General features: G+C 36.0%; 1 protein-coding gene across 1 annotated transcript; it reads right to left on the bottom strand.

The window, feature by feature from the left end:
* Positions 1-2,755: 2,755 nt before the first annotated feature.
* On the bottom strand, positions 2,756-13,555 carry LOC131163401 (uncharacterized). Its single transcript, XM_058119994.1, has 2 exons — positions 12,929-13,555; positions 2,756-2,974 (listed from the first exon to the last, which is right to left on the bottom strand). Exons 1-2 carry the CDS (start codon positions 13,553-13,555, stop codon positions 2,756-2,758), a joined length of 846 nt encoding a protein of 281 aa, XP_057975977.1.
* Positions 13,556-16,503: the final 2,948 nt, after the last annotated feature.

Raw genomic sequence — 16,503 nt, 5'->3', positions numbered from 1 at the left:
TCCTTTTTATTTTTTATTTTTTAATTTTTTGTTTTAATTCAAATTAGGAGGTAATATCTCAATAGCGACATGAGATAAGTAAGAGCTCGCACATAGTGCAAACATTTGGGTGCGATTTAAAGCATTTTACCTTTCTCCAAAATGCAATCCACAAACTCCAACTCCTGTACTTTTGAAAACTAATTTTCGTCAACTTTATCGAGATCAACCTTCAAACAAAACACTTTATAAGTAAAATCCAGGAGTGTATAATTAATTTGTTCTTGCAGGAGAAGAAAGAGTACTTAGTATTGGAAACAAGAGAAATTACCCAAAGAATGGGATGGTATGAGGTAAGCTTATCTAAAGGAAACCCTGACAAGAAGGAATCGCCACTCAACACCACTTCAATAAAGTTCTAGCCCGTTAATTTTCTTTTCTTTACCTTATTCCATAGGGGCATAAAATCATCAAATTTGAGTTTAGTATAAATCAAAAAGCTAACACCCACATTAAGCTCAGGAGAAGGACAAATTTATGATCTTTCTATGGCAATCCTCTCTCTCTTTCTCTCTCTCTCTAGGGGTATCTTCCCTAGTCACCAAAACTTCTTGCCTTGCATCTTAAGACCTAGGTTATATTCCAACCCAGTCATATGGGACTCCACCATCGTAAGGTGAACATGTGGCAACCAAAATGTTCTTTAGGTTCAGCAAACTTTAAATTGGGATATCTAGTAGGGGCTAAAAAGCCTTCTAGTTTAAGACTTATTATCAGCACTGTTTTTGAAAAGCACTTCTACATATAGGATCCTTAATTCACATGACATCTTCTGGTATTGTGTTGTTCTATGCCTCACCTAAATAAATATTGGTGGTGTTTAAAGCCTTAATTTGACAATTCAAGAGGTTAGGGTCACACATGCCTCCATATTTTAATAATTTTTGAATAGTCAATTATTTTTTAGTTTCATATTTCATGTCTCATTCTTTGTACTTCTTGTCAATTTTGTGCCCTTGTCTTTCTTCAGTTTTAGTTTCATTAAGTAGGTGCATGCACACATTCACTCTTATGAGACAAATCTTATGATACTTTGGCATGTGTTTATGTGGGTATGTTTGTAACTTGATTTATTTGAAGAACTTTGTCATTTGATACTATTTTCAATTTTATAACATTGATCTAACAGCTCTTATTGTTGATTTATCTTTGTTGTGGCCTTTTCAGTAGCACTTACTCCTAAATGTTTTCAAAGAAATCTCTTCCATTCTCTCCAATTTTTTTTAATTATTATTATTATTATTTTTTTTTGTAGAACAACCATTTTTATTTGAACATTCTCTGAAGAAGCCATTAGAAAAATCCCCAAAAAATTGTGAGATGGTCGGCTTGTGGGTGAAACTAAACAGCCACTTGATTATGCGCCTAAATTGTGTAATTATGTGTTTTAATTCATGCATTAAATATTATATTTTTAATTAAATACCTAATTATGTAAAATATTTTAACATTGCATTTTATTTATAATATTTGGATTTTATTGAATAATTTATGAATTTCTAGTATTTTATTATTGCAGGGCAACTAGTGGGTGATAAAGATGATGGTACTTCGTAATTTAGGCATAATTTTCCCATCTGATCTCTGATCGAGGTGATTCAAAATGCTGTGAAAAAGCAAGAAAATGTTCTACAACTTTTGTGTTTTGAACTTTGAGAGATACGAACTTTAAGAAGGTCAAAATCCTCCTTGTGACCTGGAAAATAAAAAAAGAAAAAAAGAAGAAACAAGAAAATAAAAAATAAAAAAATAAAAAAACTATGATTTTACCCGGTCATGCAGCTAGGTCCTCCTTGCATACATTGGGTAGGATTGCTATGTGGGGAGTTTTGATTCCTTTTGTAGACATCTTATTTTTGCTTGACCCAAATATAACAAAGGGTTTATTTATTTATTTATTATTATTATTATTTTTGTTGTTGTTGTTATTATCATTATTTTTAATATTATTATTATTATTATTATTCATTATTTTTATTACCTTATTATCATTCCTATTCTTATTATTATTATTATTATTTTTGAATTATGCACCGGGTATTCACGTGTTTGTTTTACGGTTCACGTGACTAATTTGCGCCTCTTGAAGTTGACCCCACAACTCTAAAGGGAGAGTAAATTCAGGAGTTCAAAGGCAGAAACGAGTCCGGAAGGATTTGAACACCTGATCTCATGAGAGACACTCCTACAGTCCGCACTACCACCTGAACCACATCCTGTGAGACCAAAATACCCACACACAAAAAAAAAGGGGGGGGGGGGGGTAAGACTACCCTAAAAGAAAAAAAAAAGAACTCTCTCATCTCTCTCGTTCTCTCCATCTCCTACGCACAGCCCCCTCATGGCCAGCCTCGCTACAACCGTCAGCCACAGCCCTCACCACCTCCCTCTTCTCTCCCTCTCATTCTTACACCACCACAGCCTCTCCATTTGTTTAGCCACTCGCCCAGTTTCCCGAACCCAGCAACTCACGCTAGCCGTGAGAAGCCCTCCGGAAAGCCACCCTCATCCTCATTCGCCCCCTCACAGCAGCACCGCCGTCGCCGTCAACTCCTCACGGTCACTCAGAAAACTCAAACAGCTGCCGACGGAGCAGCAGCCCTCTGCGACCCAGAACATGGCTACTCCGGCCAACCAATCTCCGGCCTCCACAGTACACAGCCTCATCGCCGTCGCGGTCATCTATCCCCTGCGCCGTCACCATCGCCGCCGCTTCCTACCGATTCGTCGTCGCTGTGCCCAACCCCGTCATCAACTCCGGTAACCCAGCCGGTGTTCGCGGCCAACCAACACCAGCAGCTCCCCAGATTCGGTCTTCCCCCTCGCAGCAGATTCCCTCCGGCGAACACTCTCCCGCATCCACTCCACCACTGCTCCGGTCACCCATCTTGATCACCACCAGCCGTGAGCCGCTCACGCACACGTAAACACACACCTGCTACAAGCATCCACACACTCACTCACACACACAGCAAACCACACACACACTCACACCTATAGCCTTGTAATCACGCACATGCATAGTTTAATATCTTAGTTGGGTTTCAATGTTAAAAAGTTTAAATTTTTATTGTATTTGTTATATAATATTAGTATTTGATATTCATGCTTATTTATTTATTTATTTTTGTCACATTTATTACAAATATTAATCGGTTTATCTTTATTATTGCAAGATTTTTATTGTCATGGTATTTGTTTTATTCTTTAATATTCAAGTTTAAATTTTTGGTTGTATCTACTTGTAAATATTAAATGATATGTTATCAAAGTAAGCCTTTTTTTTTTTTTTACCGTCATGCCATATAATATTATATTATTATCATGTTAAATATTTAGGATTGTATATCAAATTTTGATTTGATTTATTATTATAAGTCTATAAGTTACCATACTAATTGTTTACTTATTAGTGATTGCTTGAATAGGTTTCCATAAGTTCATTATTTGCTTGCCTTTAATTTGATTTGTTTCATTAATTAATTGCTTATATAAGTACGCATTGTATCTTTAATTGGGTGTCAATATTAAGGTAAATAAAATATGTATATTATTATTACTATAAATATTATTATTATTATTATTATTATTATTATTTCTATCATTATTATTTATTATCATTTATTACTTACTATTATTATCATATTTATTATTTATTATTATTATTATCATTTATTTGTTATTATTACTATTATATTTACTATTATTATTATTAATTTTGTTATTATTTATCGTTACCATTATTGTTATTATTATTATTATTATTATTATTATTGTTTCTTATTGCTATTATTATTATTATTATTATTATTGGCCCAGATATGCGTCTAGAGGTGGGGGGGGTGAATAGACATTTTTCGCGGATATGCAATATTTTCTACAAACACACAAATTTCTTGGCAAGAGCAAGAGAATTGTATCACGGTGTATAAACAAAGCAAGCAGTGAAAGCAAAATAAAACAAGAGATAAAAGGGAAGAAAAGCTTAATGCAACGATATTAATGTGGTTCGGTACCATGCCTACGTCCACGCCTTAAGACATACTCAAGGATTCCCCAAATCCACTATTTGAACCTCATTTCGGCGGAGAAGCCAATACATGCAGTTGCTCACAAAGAGCTCTTACAATGGTGCTCACCTAGAGACACCTTACAATGGCTCACAAAGAGCCTTACAATACAAGTAGTTGGAAGAGTGGTAAATACAATTTGAAGTACTCCTCTTGAGCTGAATATCACAAGGTAGTCCTCACACTATATCCTCTTTTTCAATAGAGTGTAAAACAAAGACAAGAGTACGAGGGCAAGTGGCTGCAAAATGAAATCCTAGAGTAAATGCACAATGAATATTTTCAACAACTAATGAGCTTCACTACTTTGAAGTTAATGCAAAAGACCTATTTAAACACTAAAGGGGCGAGCTGGGTGCTGGAGAGCTATTGGAAATTTATTGATGTAAGACAAGAACAAAACTAGGTGCTGCATTTAATGAAGCCTGCAGCCCGACGTTTATCGACGAGGTCTTGCATTCGTCGACGAGCCCTTCAGTGATTTCGTCAACGACCCTCTGTTCGTGGACGAGGTACTGGTTGTGAATTTAGGTAGGTCTCAGTTTCTTTTCGTCGATGAGTACCCTATGTACATCAATGAAAAGTGCACAAACTTCGTCGCCGAATCCCTTGTATTCGTCGACGAAGGTGCTCTGAAATTTTTGTTACTCTTGGTATATTCTCGTCGACGAGTACCTTGTGTACGTCGATAAGGGTCTGTGTTGTTCTCGTTGACGAAGTCCTGTGTTCGTCGACGAAGCCCCTTTCACCACTTTAGGAAATGTTCTTTAACTGGTTTTTGTTTGAAGTAGAAAGGTCCTTACTTTGAGAAGTGATCTCTGATCTACTTTAAGATGTCTAAGGTTTAACAAAACATGTTTGAGGATTTTTAGACATCTTATGCAGTTCTATGTGAGTAGTTGTATGTGTGTGTGTAAAGACCCGAAAATTTAAAAGGATTAAAATAATTTGGAAAAAAATAATAAATAAAATAAGAGATAAATAAATAAAAGAAATGGCGTGGGAAAAATAATAATAATAATAATAATAATAATAATAATTAAAGAAATTAAATTAAATTAAGATAAATTAAATATTATTGTATTAGATTTAAAAATAATAATAATTAAAATAAGATATATATAAGTAAGCTAATATATATATATATATATATATATATATATAAAAGTTAAAGTAATATGTAATATATATATATATATATATATATATATATATATATATAAAAGATAAGTAAATGTTAAAGTAGTATATGTATATAAAGTAATCTGAAGAAGAGATAAGAAGAGAAGAAAGATAAGAAGAAAGAAGAAGAAAGAAAGAAGGAAAAGCAGAACAGACACGCACCCCCCTTGAAATTTCATTTTTGCACAGCTTCAGCCACTCCATCTCCGTCTCTCTTCTTCTCTCAATTTCTTGACGAATTTGCAGTAGATCGGGAAACGGAAGGTGCCGTTGAATTCTTGATTCTGCTGCCGACATTTCTACTGGAGCAGATTGGTCGTGGGAACGACTTAGGCACTGCTCCTAGGGAAAGATAATTTTTCTTTATTTTCTCAATTTTGCTTTAAATCTACTGTTAAATCGGCAAACGGGTACCACCATGTGGTCCTAGTCATCGTTGTCGTCATTTTGACGTAGGTAATTTTTCAATTGGGATTTTCAAGGCCCTACTCCAAAGTAAGAGTGGGATTTGGGAAATTTGGCAAATTAATTAAATTTGCGGATATAACTATAAATTGAAAATTATAACCTTAGAAAATATTTAAATAGTATGTTATTTAGGAATACTTTAAATGGAATTAGGGTTTCTGATTCAGGGTTCGGGTGAGCGCCGCAGGTGTAATTTTGAGTCCCGCAGGAATAATTTAGAAAATTAAGTGAGAGTATTAAATATGAGTTTAAATGTTAATTTGAGGTGTGTGGAGCCTAGGGAAGGCTAGATGGGTAGTATTTTGGGGAAATGAATTAATTAATTTGGGAAATTTAGTAATTTGACTATATTTAAGGGTATATTTATTTATTTAGAATTTATGAGCCTAGAAAGAAAATATTAAAATAATATTTATTCGGGATTAATTACATGGAACTAGAATTTTTTATTCAGGATCTGGGTGAACGCCGCAGGTATTTTTCCGGAGTCCCTGTCAGTGTAGTTTGAGAATTCAAGTAAGGGAGAAATTTATATATTAAATCAGGAGTTTTCTTGAATTAAAAATGAACATGTTTTATTTATGTATATATGTTTTTTATGTGAGTTTAAAATGTCAGTCATAAAATTTATGTTTTCTGAGCCTATGATTGTTGATATAATTATGTATGTGTGAAAGTAAACAAATGAAACTGAAAGGAATTTTCTAAGGAATTATGTAAGAAATGAAGTGTATTTTGAGCATGTAAATGTTAAATGTGGGTTGGCTTATTTTATGAGAAATATGTATGAATTTTACTGCTAAATTGTGTGGCATGAGAATCTGTGCAAATTATATGTTAAATGTATGAGATGCAGGCTAAGTAAGTAAAATAATGAGAATAAAATGTGATATGGACAATGTTGTCTGTGTATGTTAAATGCAATCATGTAAATGTAAGACAGTTGAAAGACAGCTATATTAGCAGATCTAGCACACTTCTGTGTAGACTAACTGATGACAGCTAAAAGAAGCTATGTTAGCAGATCTAGCACGTTTTTACGTAGACTAACTGATGATGGCTAAAGACCAGTTGTAGTACGAAGTAATGAAATGAAATGTTAAGCAATGAAATGTCGATAAAATGGCAATGAAATGAAATGATAAAGGTAAATGATGTAAATGGGAAAGAGTCACTTAAGGTGAAATGAAATGCAAAGTTAAGTTATGAATAGGAATGAATGTGCATGAATGTATAATGACAGAACAGAATGATGTATTATGATAATAGAAGTATGTATGTACGTAGAACATGTTACGATTGGGCGAGACATACTCTTCGCCTGAGGGCTTGCTGAGTAAGGCGAGTGCACTAATAGCTTCAGATGTGGTAGTAGCTACATAACACACTAGGGCAGAGGAAACCTACTTGTATGGGCAGGTAGGATTCCCTATCCTTAGGGCCGTTGTCGGTAAACTATTATTGAACTGTGTGAGTACGAGATTAATCTACCACTTTAGGGTTTACTGAGTAAGGTGAGTACTCTGATATGTTTTAATTGTGACCTTATGGTTACCTAAATATCATAGCAGAGAGGTGCTACTTGTATGGGCGGGTAATCACCCTTATCCTTGGGTAATCTCGTGGGTTAAATATTTGCATGTGATTGTTTAGGTTCAAAAAACGATTTCAATGTTCTATGATGATTTGCAAATGAAATAAAAATGATATCTATCTATCTCATGTTGGCCACACGCTGTTTTAATATGTATATTTCTTTCCTTACTGAGATGTGTCTCACCCGAATATGATTATTTCTTTTTCAGGACATCCTCGAGGTCGAACTTAGGGAGCTCGAGGGTATTTAGCATTTTGAGGGACTTAGAGAAAGGGTATATTTTCAAAACACTTTGGGGGAATGTAAATATTTATGTTTTAAGTTTTTCTGTTTTAAGCCTGTTGAGAACAAAATGGTTGTGAAAATACTGAAATGCTTTTGGAGATGTATGTATATATGGGAATGCAGATGTTGGATGGATACTTTGGATTATATATAGAAATTAGTAAACTCTGGTATTATGTTACATGGAGATTATGATTATGTTTTCCGCTGCGTATGCTAGGTTTAATTATGATTTATTAAGGATATTATAAGGTATAACGCACCGGGCTCGGGTTTAAGGGTTCGGGGCATTACAGTGTGGGACTATGCCTGCGTTCTAGTGATATATATGTGATATGCCCATTTCTTTCTTGTTCTTTTGAGTCACTCCATATACAAAGGATTACAAAAACAATCTCTAACTCTCACACTCAACTTAGAACATGAGCTTGCTATGTACAGTCCATGAGTGCTTTGTTTTGAGTTGCTGAATTCTGGTCATGTCACATGTTGCTTTCGGCTAGTTTGAAGCTTGCTTGCTTTGGAGCCATTTTGTGCAACTGAACTGAACTAGAGAGAAGGGTTAGTAGCGTTAAAGAACTGCTAATGGGTTGTTGTCATCAAAATGCAGTTTGAATGAAAGACCCTTAACCACTTGGTCTAACATTCTCCTTTTTTTTTTGCTGATGGCAATCCATTAGTGTTCTTTTTGAAAAAATATGCTTTCCCTTACTAAATGTAAATGTTTATAATTTTAACAGTTCCTCCCCCTTAATGTATGCATTATTTGAATGAAGATTTTATTTAAATTTTCAGCAGCATGTCGTCTATAAGTAAGGCATTTTCCATGTTCTTTAATCCTGCATGAAACTTCAACATTTCAGTATTCAAGCATATTGGTACTCCGTATTCAACATTAGTTCATTCATGTTCCTCAATCATGTTCATCAATCACAATACATGCCGAGTACATTAATCGTAAGTACATGCAGAGTTATCATTAGTACTACTACTATCTTATCTATCACTAGGACTACTGCTATCTTATCGATAAACTACTATAAACTACTACATCTGAAACTCTAACATGGCCTATCTTTGATAGTACTACTACATCCAAAAACTATCCAAACTGATTTCATCTGAAGGGAAAGGCCTATGTCTATATAATCTATCTCTTCCCCTTTGCCATTATCAAAATTGGGGGAAAAGAGCTATGGTGGATCACTCCTGCGGGCGACCAAGTCTGTCGAAAAGAGCAGCTAAGGAAGCGTCAAGAGGGTCGAAGTGAGCACGATTATTATTGGCTTGCAGTGCAAGTGTCGCATCAATAGAGTCAAAGAGAGCACAGTTACGCATATCAGACTACGTCATGGCATGCTAGATGCCATCCAGGCACTCCAAGATATGGTCAGTGGAGGCCTCCTCATCCTCTTCATCATCCTTTATGGTGACCTCAACTTCATCACTCGGGGCCTGACCCAGCTCCTGGGTTTTGACCCACGTGTTGGTAGCGTCTTCCTTTTCGAAATGCACGCAATGAAGGGTCACCTCGATGTATGTATCCTTGGGTGTAGGGTGAATGTAGGGCATACCAGCGCGAATGAGCCCGAAATGATCAAAGAAGGTTGTAAGGAGACGACCATAGGGAAGCCAACCCCGTTGCCGTTTGAGGCTCTCTTCCATGTTATGAACTATCACAGAGAGCAAGTAGATACCGCGCCCAACCCATAGGCAACACATATTGAAAATGTCACCCAGTCAAAATGCGTGGGCCAGGAGGCCTTGGGGAGCCCTCGGATCGGATAAAGGCTACATCCGAGAACGACAGAGAATGTATCTTCGGAGAGCCGAATGAGGGTGTCACAAACCGTGGAGTAGGTGGCAATGCCGCAATGCAATAGAACAAAGTTGGCGTAGAATTAGCGAACAAGGTCCTCGTAGACAAGCTCGCCTAGGTCGAAAAGGGCATCCCACCCAACAACCTTGATCTTAGAAAGCAAAGTGGGAAAATGGAGCTGGAGAAAGTCAGGCACAATCATCCTATGAACAATGTGCCATTTTACAATATCATTTTGATAATGATAGGCGGCCTCTGCGGAGACGAAACGAGGATTAGAGTTGGCGAGGGTCGGCTAAGGAGGAGCGGTGGGAGGGCGATGGGCGAGCCCTTGCCGACCTCAGTTTAAGGATTCAACGCTTAGGTTGGGGAGCCATTGAAGGTTGGAGGTTGGCTGTGGCAATCATAGCCACCCGAGGAGTGGTGAAGAGATGGGGGCTTGGAGAGTGCATGCGGTTGTGCAGGTAGGATGGGGAAGGAAGCTTGGAGGAGGGAAGGGTTTTGGGTGCACAAGATAGTGTGGGTCAAGGGAAGGAGGGAAGATAGCAGCAAAGGGTCGAGAGGAAGGAGAGGGACTGAGATGTGAAGGCTAGGATTTGAAAATAAGTGAGATGTGCGAGTGGGAATATGAGGCATCTCGATAGATTTTATCAACGAGGTCCCTGTGTTCGTCAATGAAATTAAGGAAAATTCGGAGACGAGACTCTTGTGTTTGTCGACCAAGAGAACAGATTCCTCGGCGATAAATACCCTGTGTTCGTCGACGAGGGTAGGAGGAAAAACTTAGTTTTACTTAGGTTGACCTTTAGAATGAAGGAGGAAACAATAAGAAGATCCTAAGATAGATCTGAGGGAGTGCACATGCCTAGGGCATGCCAGATCTTGTTGAATCTTTCTTCATTGAGAGGCTTAGTCAAGATGTCAGCCAGTTGATTTTCAGTAGGGACGTAAACCAACTCAACATCTCCCTTTTGGACATGGTCTCGAATAAAATGATGCCTTATCTCAATATGTTTGGTTCTAGAGTGTAGGCAAGGGTTTTTTGAGATACTGATGGTACTAGTGTTCTCACAATGAATAGGAGTACCCTTAACTAAAATTATGAAATCCTCAAGTTGTTGCTTCATATATAAGGCTTGAGCACAGCAACTATCGGCTATAATGTATTTAGCCTCGGTGGTTGAGAGAGCTAAGGAAGTTTTATTGTTGCAAAACCATGACACAAGAGAGTGTCCTAGGAAGTGGCATGTTCTACTAATGATTTTTCTATCGATTTTGCAACCTCCATAGTCGGCATCCAAGTAGTAGGTGTCCAAGGGAGCATTCTTAGGGTAAAAGAGTCCTAAGTCATGTGTTCTTGCTAAGTACCTAAAGATTATTTTGATGGCGTGAAGATGAGAGTCTTTGGGACATGATTGGAATCTAACACATAAACAAGCATTGAATATGATGTCGGGTCTGCTAGAAGTGAGATATAACAAACTACCAATCATTCCTTGGTAAAACTTTTGGTCCACATTCTTCCCTTTTTCATTGGTGTCTAGTTTTGTTGTGATGCTTATAGGGGTTACTTTAGATTTTTCCATTTCAAGACTGAACTTCTTAAGCATGTCTCTAACGTATTTGGTTTGATTGATAAAGATTCCGTGTTTCATTTTTTTTATTTGTAACCCTAGGAAGAAGTTTAATTCACCCATCATACTCATTTCAAAAGTTTTCTGCATGGTTTGGGTAAATTCTTGACACAAAGTCTCATTTGTAGCACCAAAGATGATGTCATCTACATAAATTTGTATAACTTTCATATCTTTTTCTTTATGTTTTAAGAACAATGTAGTGTCAAACTTACCTCTTGTGAACCCATCATCTAGGAGAAATTTGCTTAATCGTTCATACCATGCTCTTGGTGCTTGCTTAAGTCCGTAAAGGGCTTTTAAGAGCTTGTATACATATTCGGGATGTGTGTGGCTCTCAAATCCTGGAGGTTGCTTGACATAGACTTCTTCATTTATATATCCATTTAAAAACGCACTTTTTACATCCATTTGAAGTGTCACTTTTATTTGCAAGAAAAATTACCTATGAGAATCTAAAGAAGTCATCAACTATAACAAATGCATACAATTTTCCGTTAACACTAGCAATGTCCTTAGGACCGAACAAATCAAGATGGATTAACTTTAAAGGTCTTGAGGTGAATATCATTTTCTTGGTTTTGAAGGAAGATTTAACTTGTTTTCCATATTGACATGCATCACAAACTTTGTCTTTTACATAATTATCCTTTGGTAGACCATTTACTAGTTCCTTAGATGATAGCTTATGTAGTAAATCCATGCTAGCATGACCTAGTCTTCTATGTCATAACCAACAATTTTCATTAGTAGCCGCTAAACATCTGGTGTCACAAGTTTTAATGTCATCAAACTCAATTGTGTAAATGTTAGACTCACATTTTCCTACAAGTACGTTTTTTCCATGTAAATCATTTATTAGGCATTGGGTGGATTGAAATGTAATGTTTAACCCTTTATCACACATCTGACTGACACTTATTAGGTTATGTTTGATTGTATCCACAAGAGCTACATTTTCAATAGCCAAGGATGAATTACCTATTTTACCTTTACCGATGATTCTCCCTTTGGCATTGTCCCCAAAAGTGACTAATCCTTCCTTCTTGTAGGTGAGAGGAAGGAATTTGCTTGCATCTCCCGTCATGTGTCTTTAGCATCCACTATCAAGAAACCATTTATTTCTTGTGGAGTTGGTCTTTAAGCATACCTACACACAACATTAAGTGATTTATTTTGGTACCCACATTGTCTTGGGTCCTATGGGGTCAGTGTTCTTAATCACCCATTTGTATTTCATATTTTTTCCTCTATTTCCCCTAAAGGGGCAAATAAAGCGTACATGACCTCTTCTTTCGCAATATAAGCAAACTTTATTAGCATGCAAGGGGTTTGGTTTAGGTGCAGGATTTTTTTTTGATACAGAGCTTCTTTTAGCATAAAGATTTGCAAAGCCTATTGATTCAGATGACAATAAATCGTATCCTAATCCTTCTTTGAAAATTCCAAATCTTTGAACTCCAAGTAGCCTATCAAAATTTTCTTTACAATTTGTAAATTTATAAATTGTATTATTTTGATCTTCCACCTTCTTTTTCAATTTTGTGTTTTCTTGAAGGATTTTGATAATTTGCTTTTTTAAGCTTCCAACTTCTTTTTGAAAAGACTCCTTACAATTTTTACATTCCTTAGTATGCTTTTCGTTTTCAAGACTAAGAGATGCATTTTCTTCTTTCAAAGTATCACATGAGCAGATTTGTTTTTGCTTGCATCTTGTATGAGTTTCTTCTAAAAGTTTGTGTTTCTTTTTAGCAGCTATCAATTCAATATAGAGTTTCCTACAGTTTTCTTCTAGTTCTTCATAAGATGGAAGATATTCATCATAAGAGTTTACCTCACTTTGTTCGTCCGCCATAAGGCAGAAGTTGGCAACTTCTTCCTCGATTTTTTTGTCAGTTGAGGTTCCATCTAGTTCATCCCATTCAGTTGCGTTCATAGCTTTGAACTTCTTTTTGTCTCCCTGTTGATTGTTGCCTTTGGTTTTAAAGAGAGGACAGTCGACCATGCAGTGCCTGATCTTTTTGCAATTGTAGCATCTTATGCTTGATTCTCTTTTCTCATTTTTTCTGCGACCTCGTTTGTTCATTAGAAAATTTCTGAATCTTCTTGTGAGGAGAGTGACTTCATCATCATCATTTTTTTCCTCTTCTACGAGCTCTTTTTTCTTTCCAGCTTTTAGAGCAATTCCGGTAGCCTTCTTGGGTGCTTTAGCTTCCGCGGTAGCATTTTTCTTCTTGATCTCATAGGTCATGAGAGACCCGATCAGCTCATCAAAAGTGACTTTTGATAGGTCCTTTGCTTCCTCAATTGCTGTGGACTTGGCGAGCCAGGATGCCAGTAGAGAGTGAAGGACTTTATGCACATTATTTTCCATAGAGTATTCTCTACCAAGAGCTTTTAGTCCATTTGTGATGTGTGTAGAATGAGTAAACATGGCAGTGATTGTTTCACCTTCTTCCATTTTAAACATTTCATATTCTTTGACCAACATATAAATTTTTGAATTTTTTACCTAGGTTGTTCCTTCATACGTTACCTGAAGCTTTTCCCACATCTCCTTAGCCGTGTTGCATCCATAGATCCGGTTGTACTCTTCATCATTCACATCACAATAGAGGAATTTCTTGGTCTTGAAATTCAGTTGTGCTAGCTTTGCATCCACCTCAGGAAGTTTTCCAATTGGTATGTCATCGCCTTCCTCATTCTTGAAGGTGTAGTCTCCTTCGGTGATGACATTCCACATTTGGTAGTCATAGGCTTGGATGAGGATTGACATTTGATCTTTTCATGCTGGGTAGTTAGTTTTGCAAAATTTGGGGGGACAATCCATGAATTGAAGTTGGGCAAACATATCCGCCATATTGATTTTGTGCCTGGGAGTTACTCCGAATATCTAGCGACTAGTGCTCTGATACCACTTGTTGGCTTGGATATGCGTCTAAAGGTGGGGTGAATAGACATTTTTCGCAGATATGCAATATATTCTACAAAAACACAAATTTCTTGGCAAGAGCAAGAGAATTATATCACAGTGTATAAACAAAGCAAGTAGTGAAAGAAAAATAAAACAAGAGATAAAAGGGAAGAAAAGCTTAATGCAGCGATATTAACGTGGTTTGACACCATGCCTACGTCCATGCCCTGAGACCAACTCAAGGATTCCCCAAGTCCACTATTTGAACCTCCTTCCGGTGGAGAAGTCAATACATGCAGCTGCTCACAAGGGGCTTTTACAATGGTGCTCACCTAACGACACCCTACAATGGCTCACAAAGAGCCTTACAATACAAGTAGTTGGAAAGTGGTAAATACAATCTGAAGTACTCCTCTTGAGCTAAATATCACAAGGTAATCCTCACACTATATCCTCTTTTTTAATGGAGTGTAAAAAAAAGACAAGAGCAAGAGGGCAAGTGGTTGCAAAATGAAACCCTAGAGTAAATGAAAATTGATTATTTTCAACAACTAATGAGCTTCACTACTTTGAAGTTAATGCAAAAGACCTATTTAAACACCAAAGGGGTGAGCTGGGCGCTGGAGAGCCATTAGGCATTTATTGATGTAAGACAAGAACAAAACTAGGTGCTGCATTTAATGAAGCTTGCAGCCCGACGTTCGTCGACGAGGTCTCGCATTCGTTAATGAGCCCTTTAGTGATTTCGTCGACGAAGCTCTATGTTCATGGACGAGGTACTAGTTCTGAATTTAGGTAGGTCCCGGTTTCTTTTCATCAACGAGTACTTTGTGTACGTCGACGAAAAGTGCACAACTTCGTCGCCGAATCCCCAGTATTAGTTGACGATGGTGCTTTGAACTTTTTGTTACTCTCACACTTAACTTAGAACATGAGCTTGCTATGTAGAGTCCATGAGTGCTTTGTTTTTAGTTGCTGAGTTCTGGTCATGTCACATGTTGCTTTCGGCTAGTTTGAAGCTTACTTGCTTTGGAGCCATTCTGTGCAACTAAGCTAAACTAGAGAGAAGGGTTAGTAGCGTTAAAGAACTACTAATGGGTTGTTGTCATCAAAATACAGTTGGAATGAAAGACCCTTAACCACTTGGTCTAACAATTATTATTATTATTATTATTATTATTATTATTATCATTATGGCAGGAAGCATTATTGTTGTATTATTGTTATTATTATTATTATTATTATTATTATTATTATTATTATTATTATTATTATTATTATTATTATTTGGCCTTATATGTACTATGGTATTTATTTTTATAAAAATATTTTCTCAATTTTATCCCTATGATTGTAATAAAAAGGGTACAAACTTTTTAAACTTCATGTACCTCAGTTATGAGGAAATTGATATATATTACGTATATTTTTGTATGATTTATTTATTTATTTATTTTGCATGTGTATTTATAAATTCACAAAAGGAGTACCCTAAAAGGTTTTTTAAATTTACTTTGATATAGTTTCGTAATTAATTAGGTACCGTTCGTAAGAATAGATGCGTAGGGGGTGCTCGTACCTTCCTTTTATGTAATCAAAGTCCCGATCCCGGCTTTGGTAACGCAGACCGATTCTATCTTTAAATGGGCAGTAATCACATGTTCTAATCACACTAAAAGATTAGTGGCGATTCCATTCCTATTGCTTTTCTCGAAAATTAAAATCACAATTTTTATTTCACCACCCTAGGGCACACGCGCTCTAGGATGTCGCAACAGCTTGGCGACTCCGCTGGGGATGTTTGAGAGTCGAACTAATAATTAACTAGGAATTATCCTAATTTAAATTTATTAAGTCTTTTATTTTATAAATAAAATACTTCGATATTTGAATAAAGTAGCTTGGAAAATTTATAACACATTTGACTTAGTAAAGACATATATTTCCATAATTGTAAATATCTTTGAGTTAATATTCGTAAATATTCTTGAGTAATATTCACATATATGTAGATATCCCTCATTAACCTGAATATTTAGTTCCTTTATAGGTAGGTATCCTTAATTAATGTGAATACTTAGTTTCTATATATGTAGATATCCTTGATTAATGAGAATATTTAGTTTCTATGTAGGTAGGTATCCTTGTTTAATGTGAATTAATGTTCCCATATATGTAGATATCCTTGATTAAATCTGAATATTTAGTTCCCATATAGGTAGATATCCTTGATTAATGTGAATTAATGTTCCTATATATGTAGACATCTTTGAATATTAATGTGAATATTTAGTTCCCATATAGGTAGATATCCTTGATTATTGTGAAAATTTAGTTCCCATATAGGTAGATATCCTTGATTATTGTGAATATTTAGTTCCTATGTATGTAGATATTTTTGATTAATGTGAATATTTAGTTCCCATATAGATAGATATCCTTACTTATTGTGAATATTTAGTTCTCATGTATGTAGATATCATTGATTAATGTGA

This window comes from Malania oleifera, chromosome 9 (genome assembly GCF_029873635.1).
Source record: "Malania oleifera isolate guangnan ecotype guangnan chromosome 9, ASM2987363v1, whole genome shotgun sequence".
In the NCBI taxonomy this organism is placed as follows: domain Eukaryota; kingdom Viridiplantae; phylum Streptophyta; class Magnoliopsida; order Santalales; family Ximeniaceae; genus Malania; species Malania oleifera.
The sequence above is the reverse complement of the archived record's forward strand: the minus strand, read 5'-3'. Positions and strand labels throughout refer to the sequence as shown.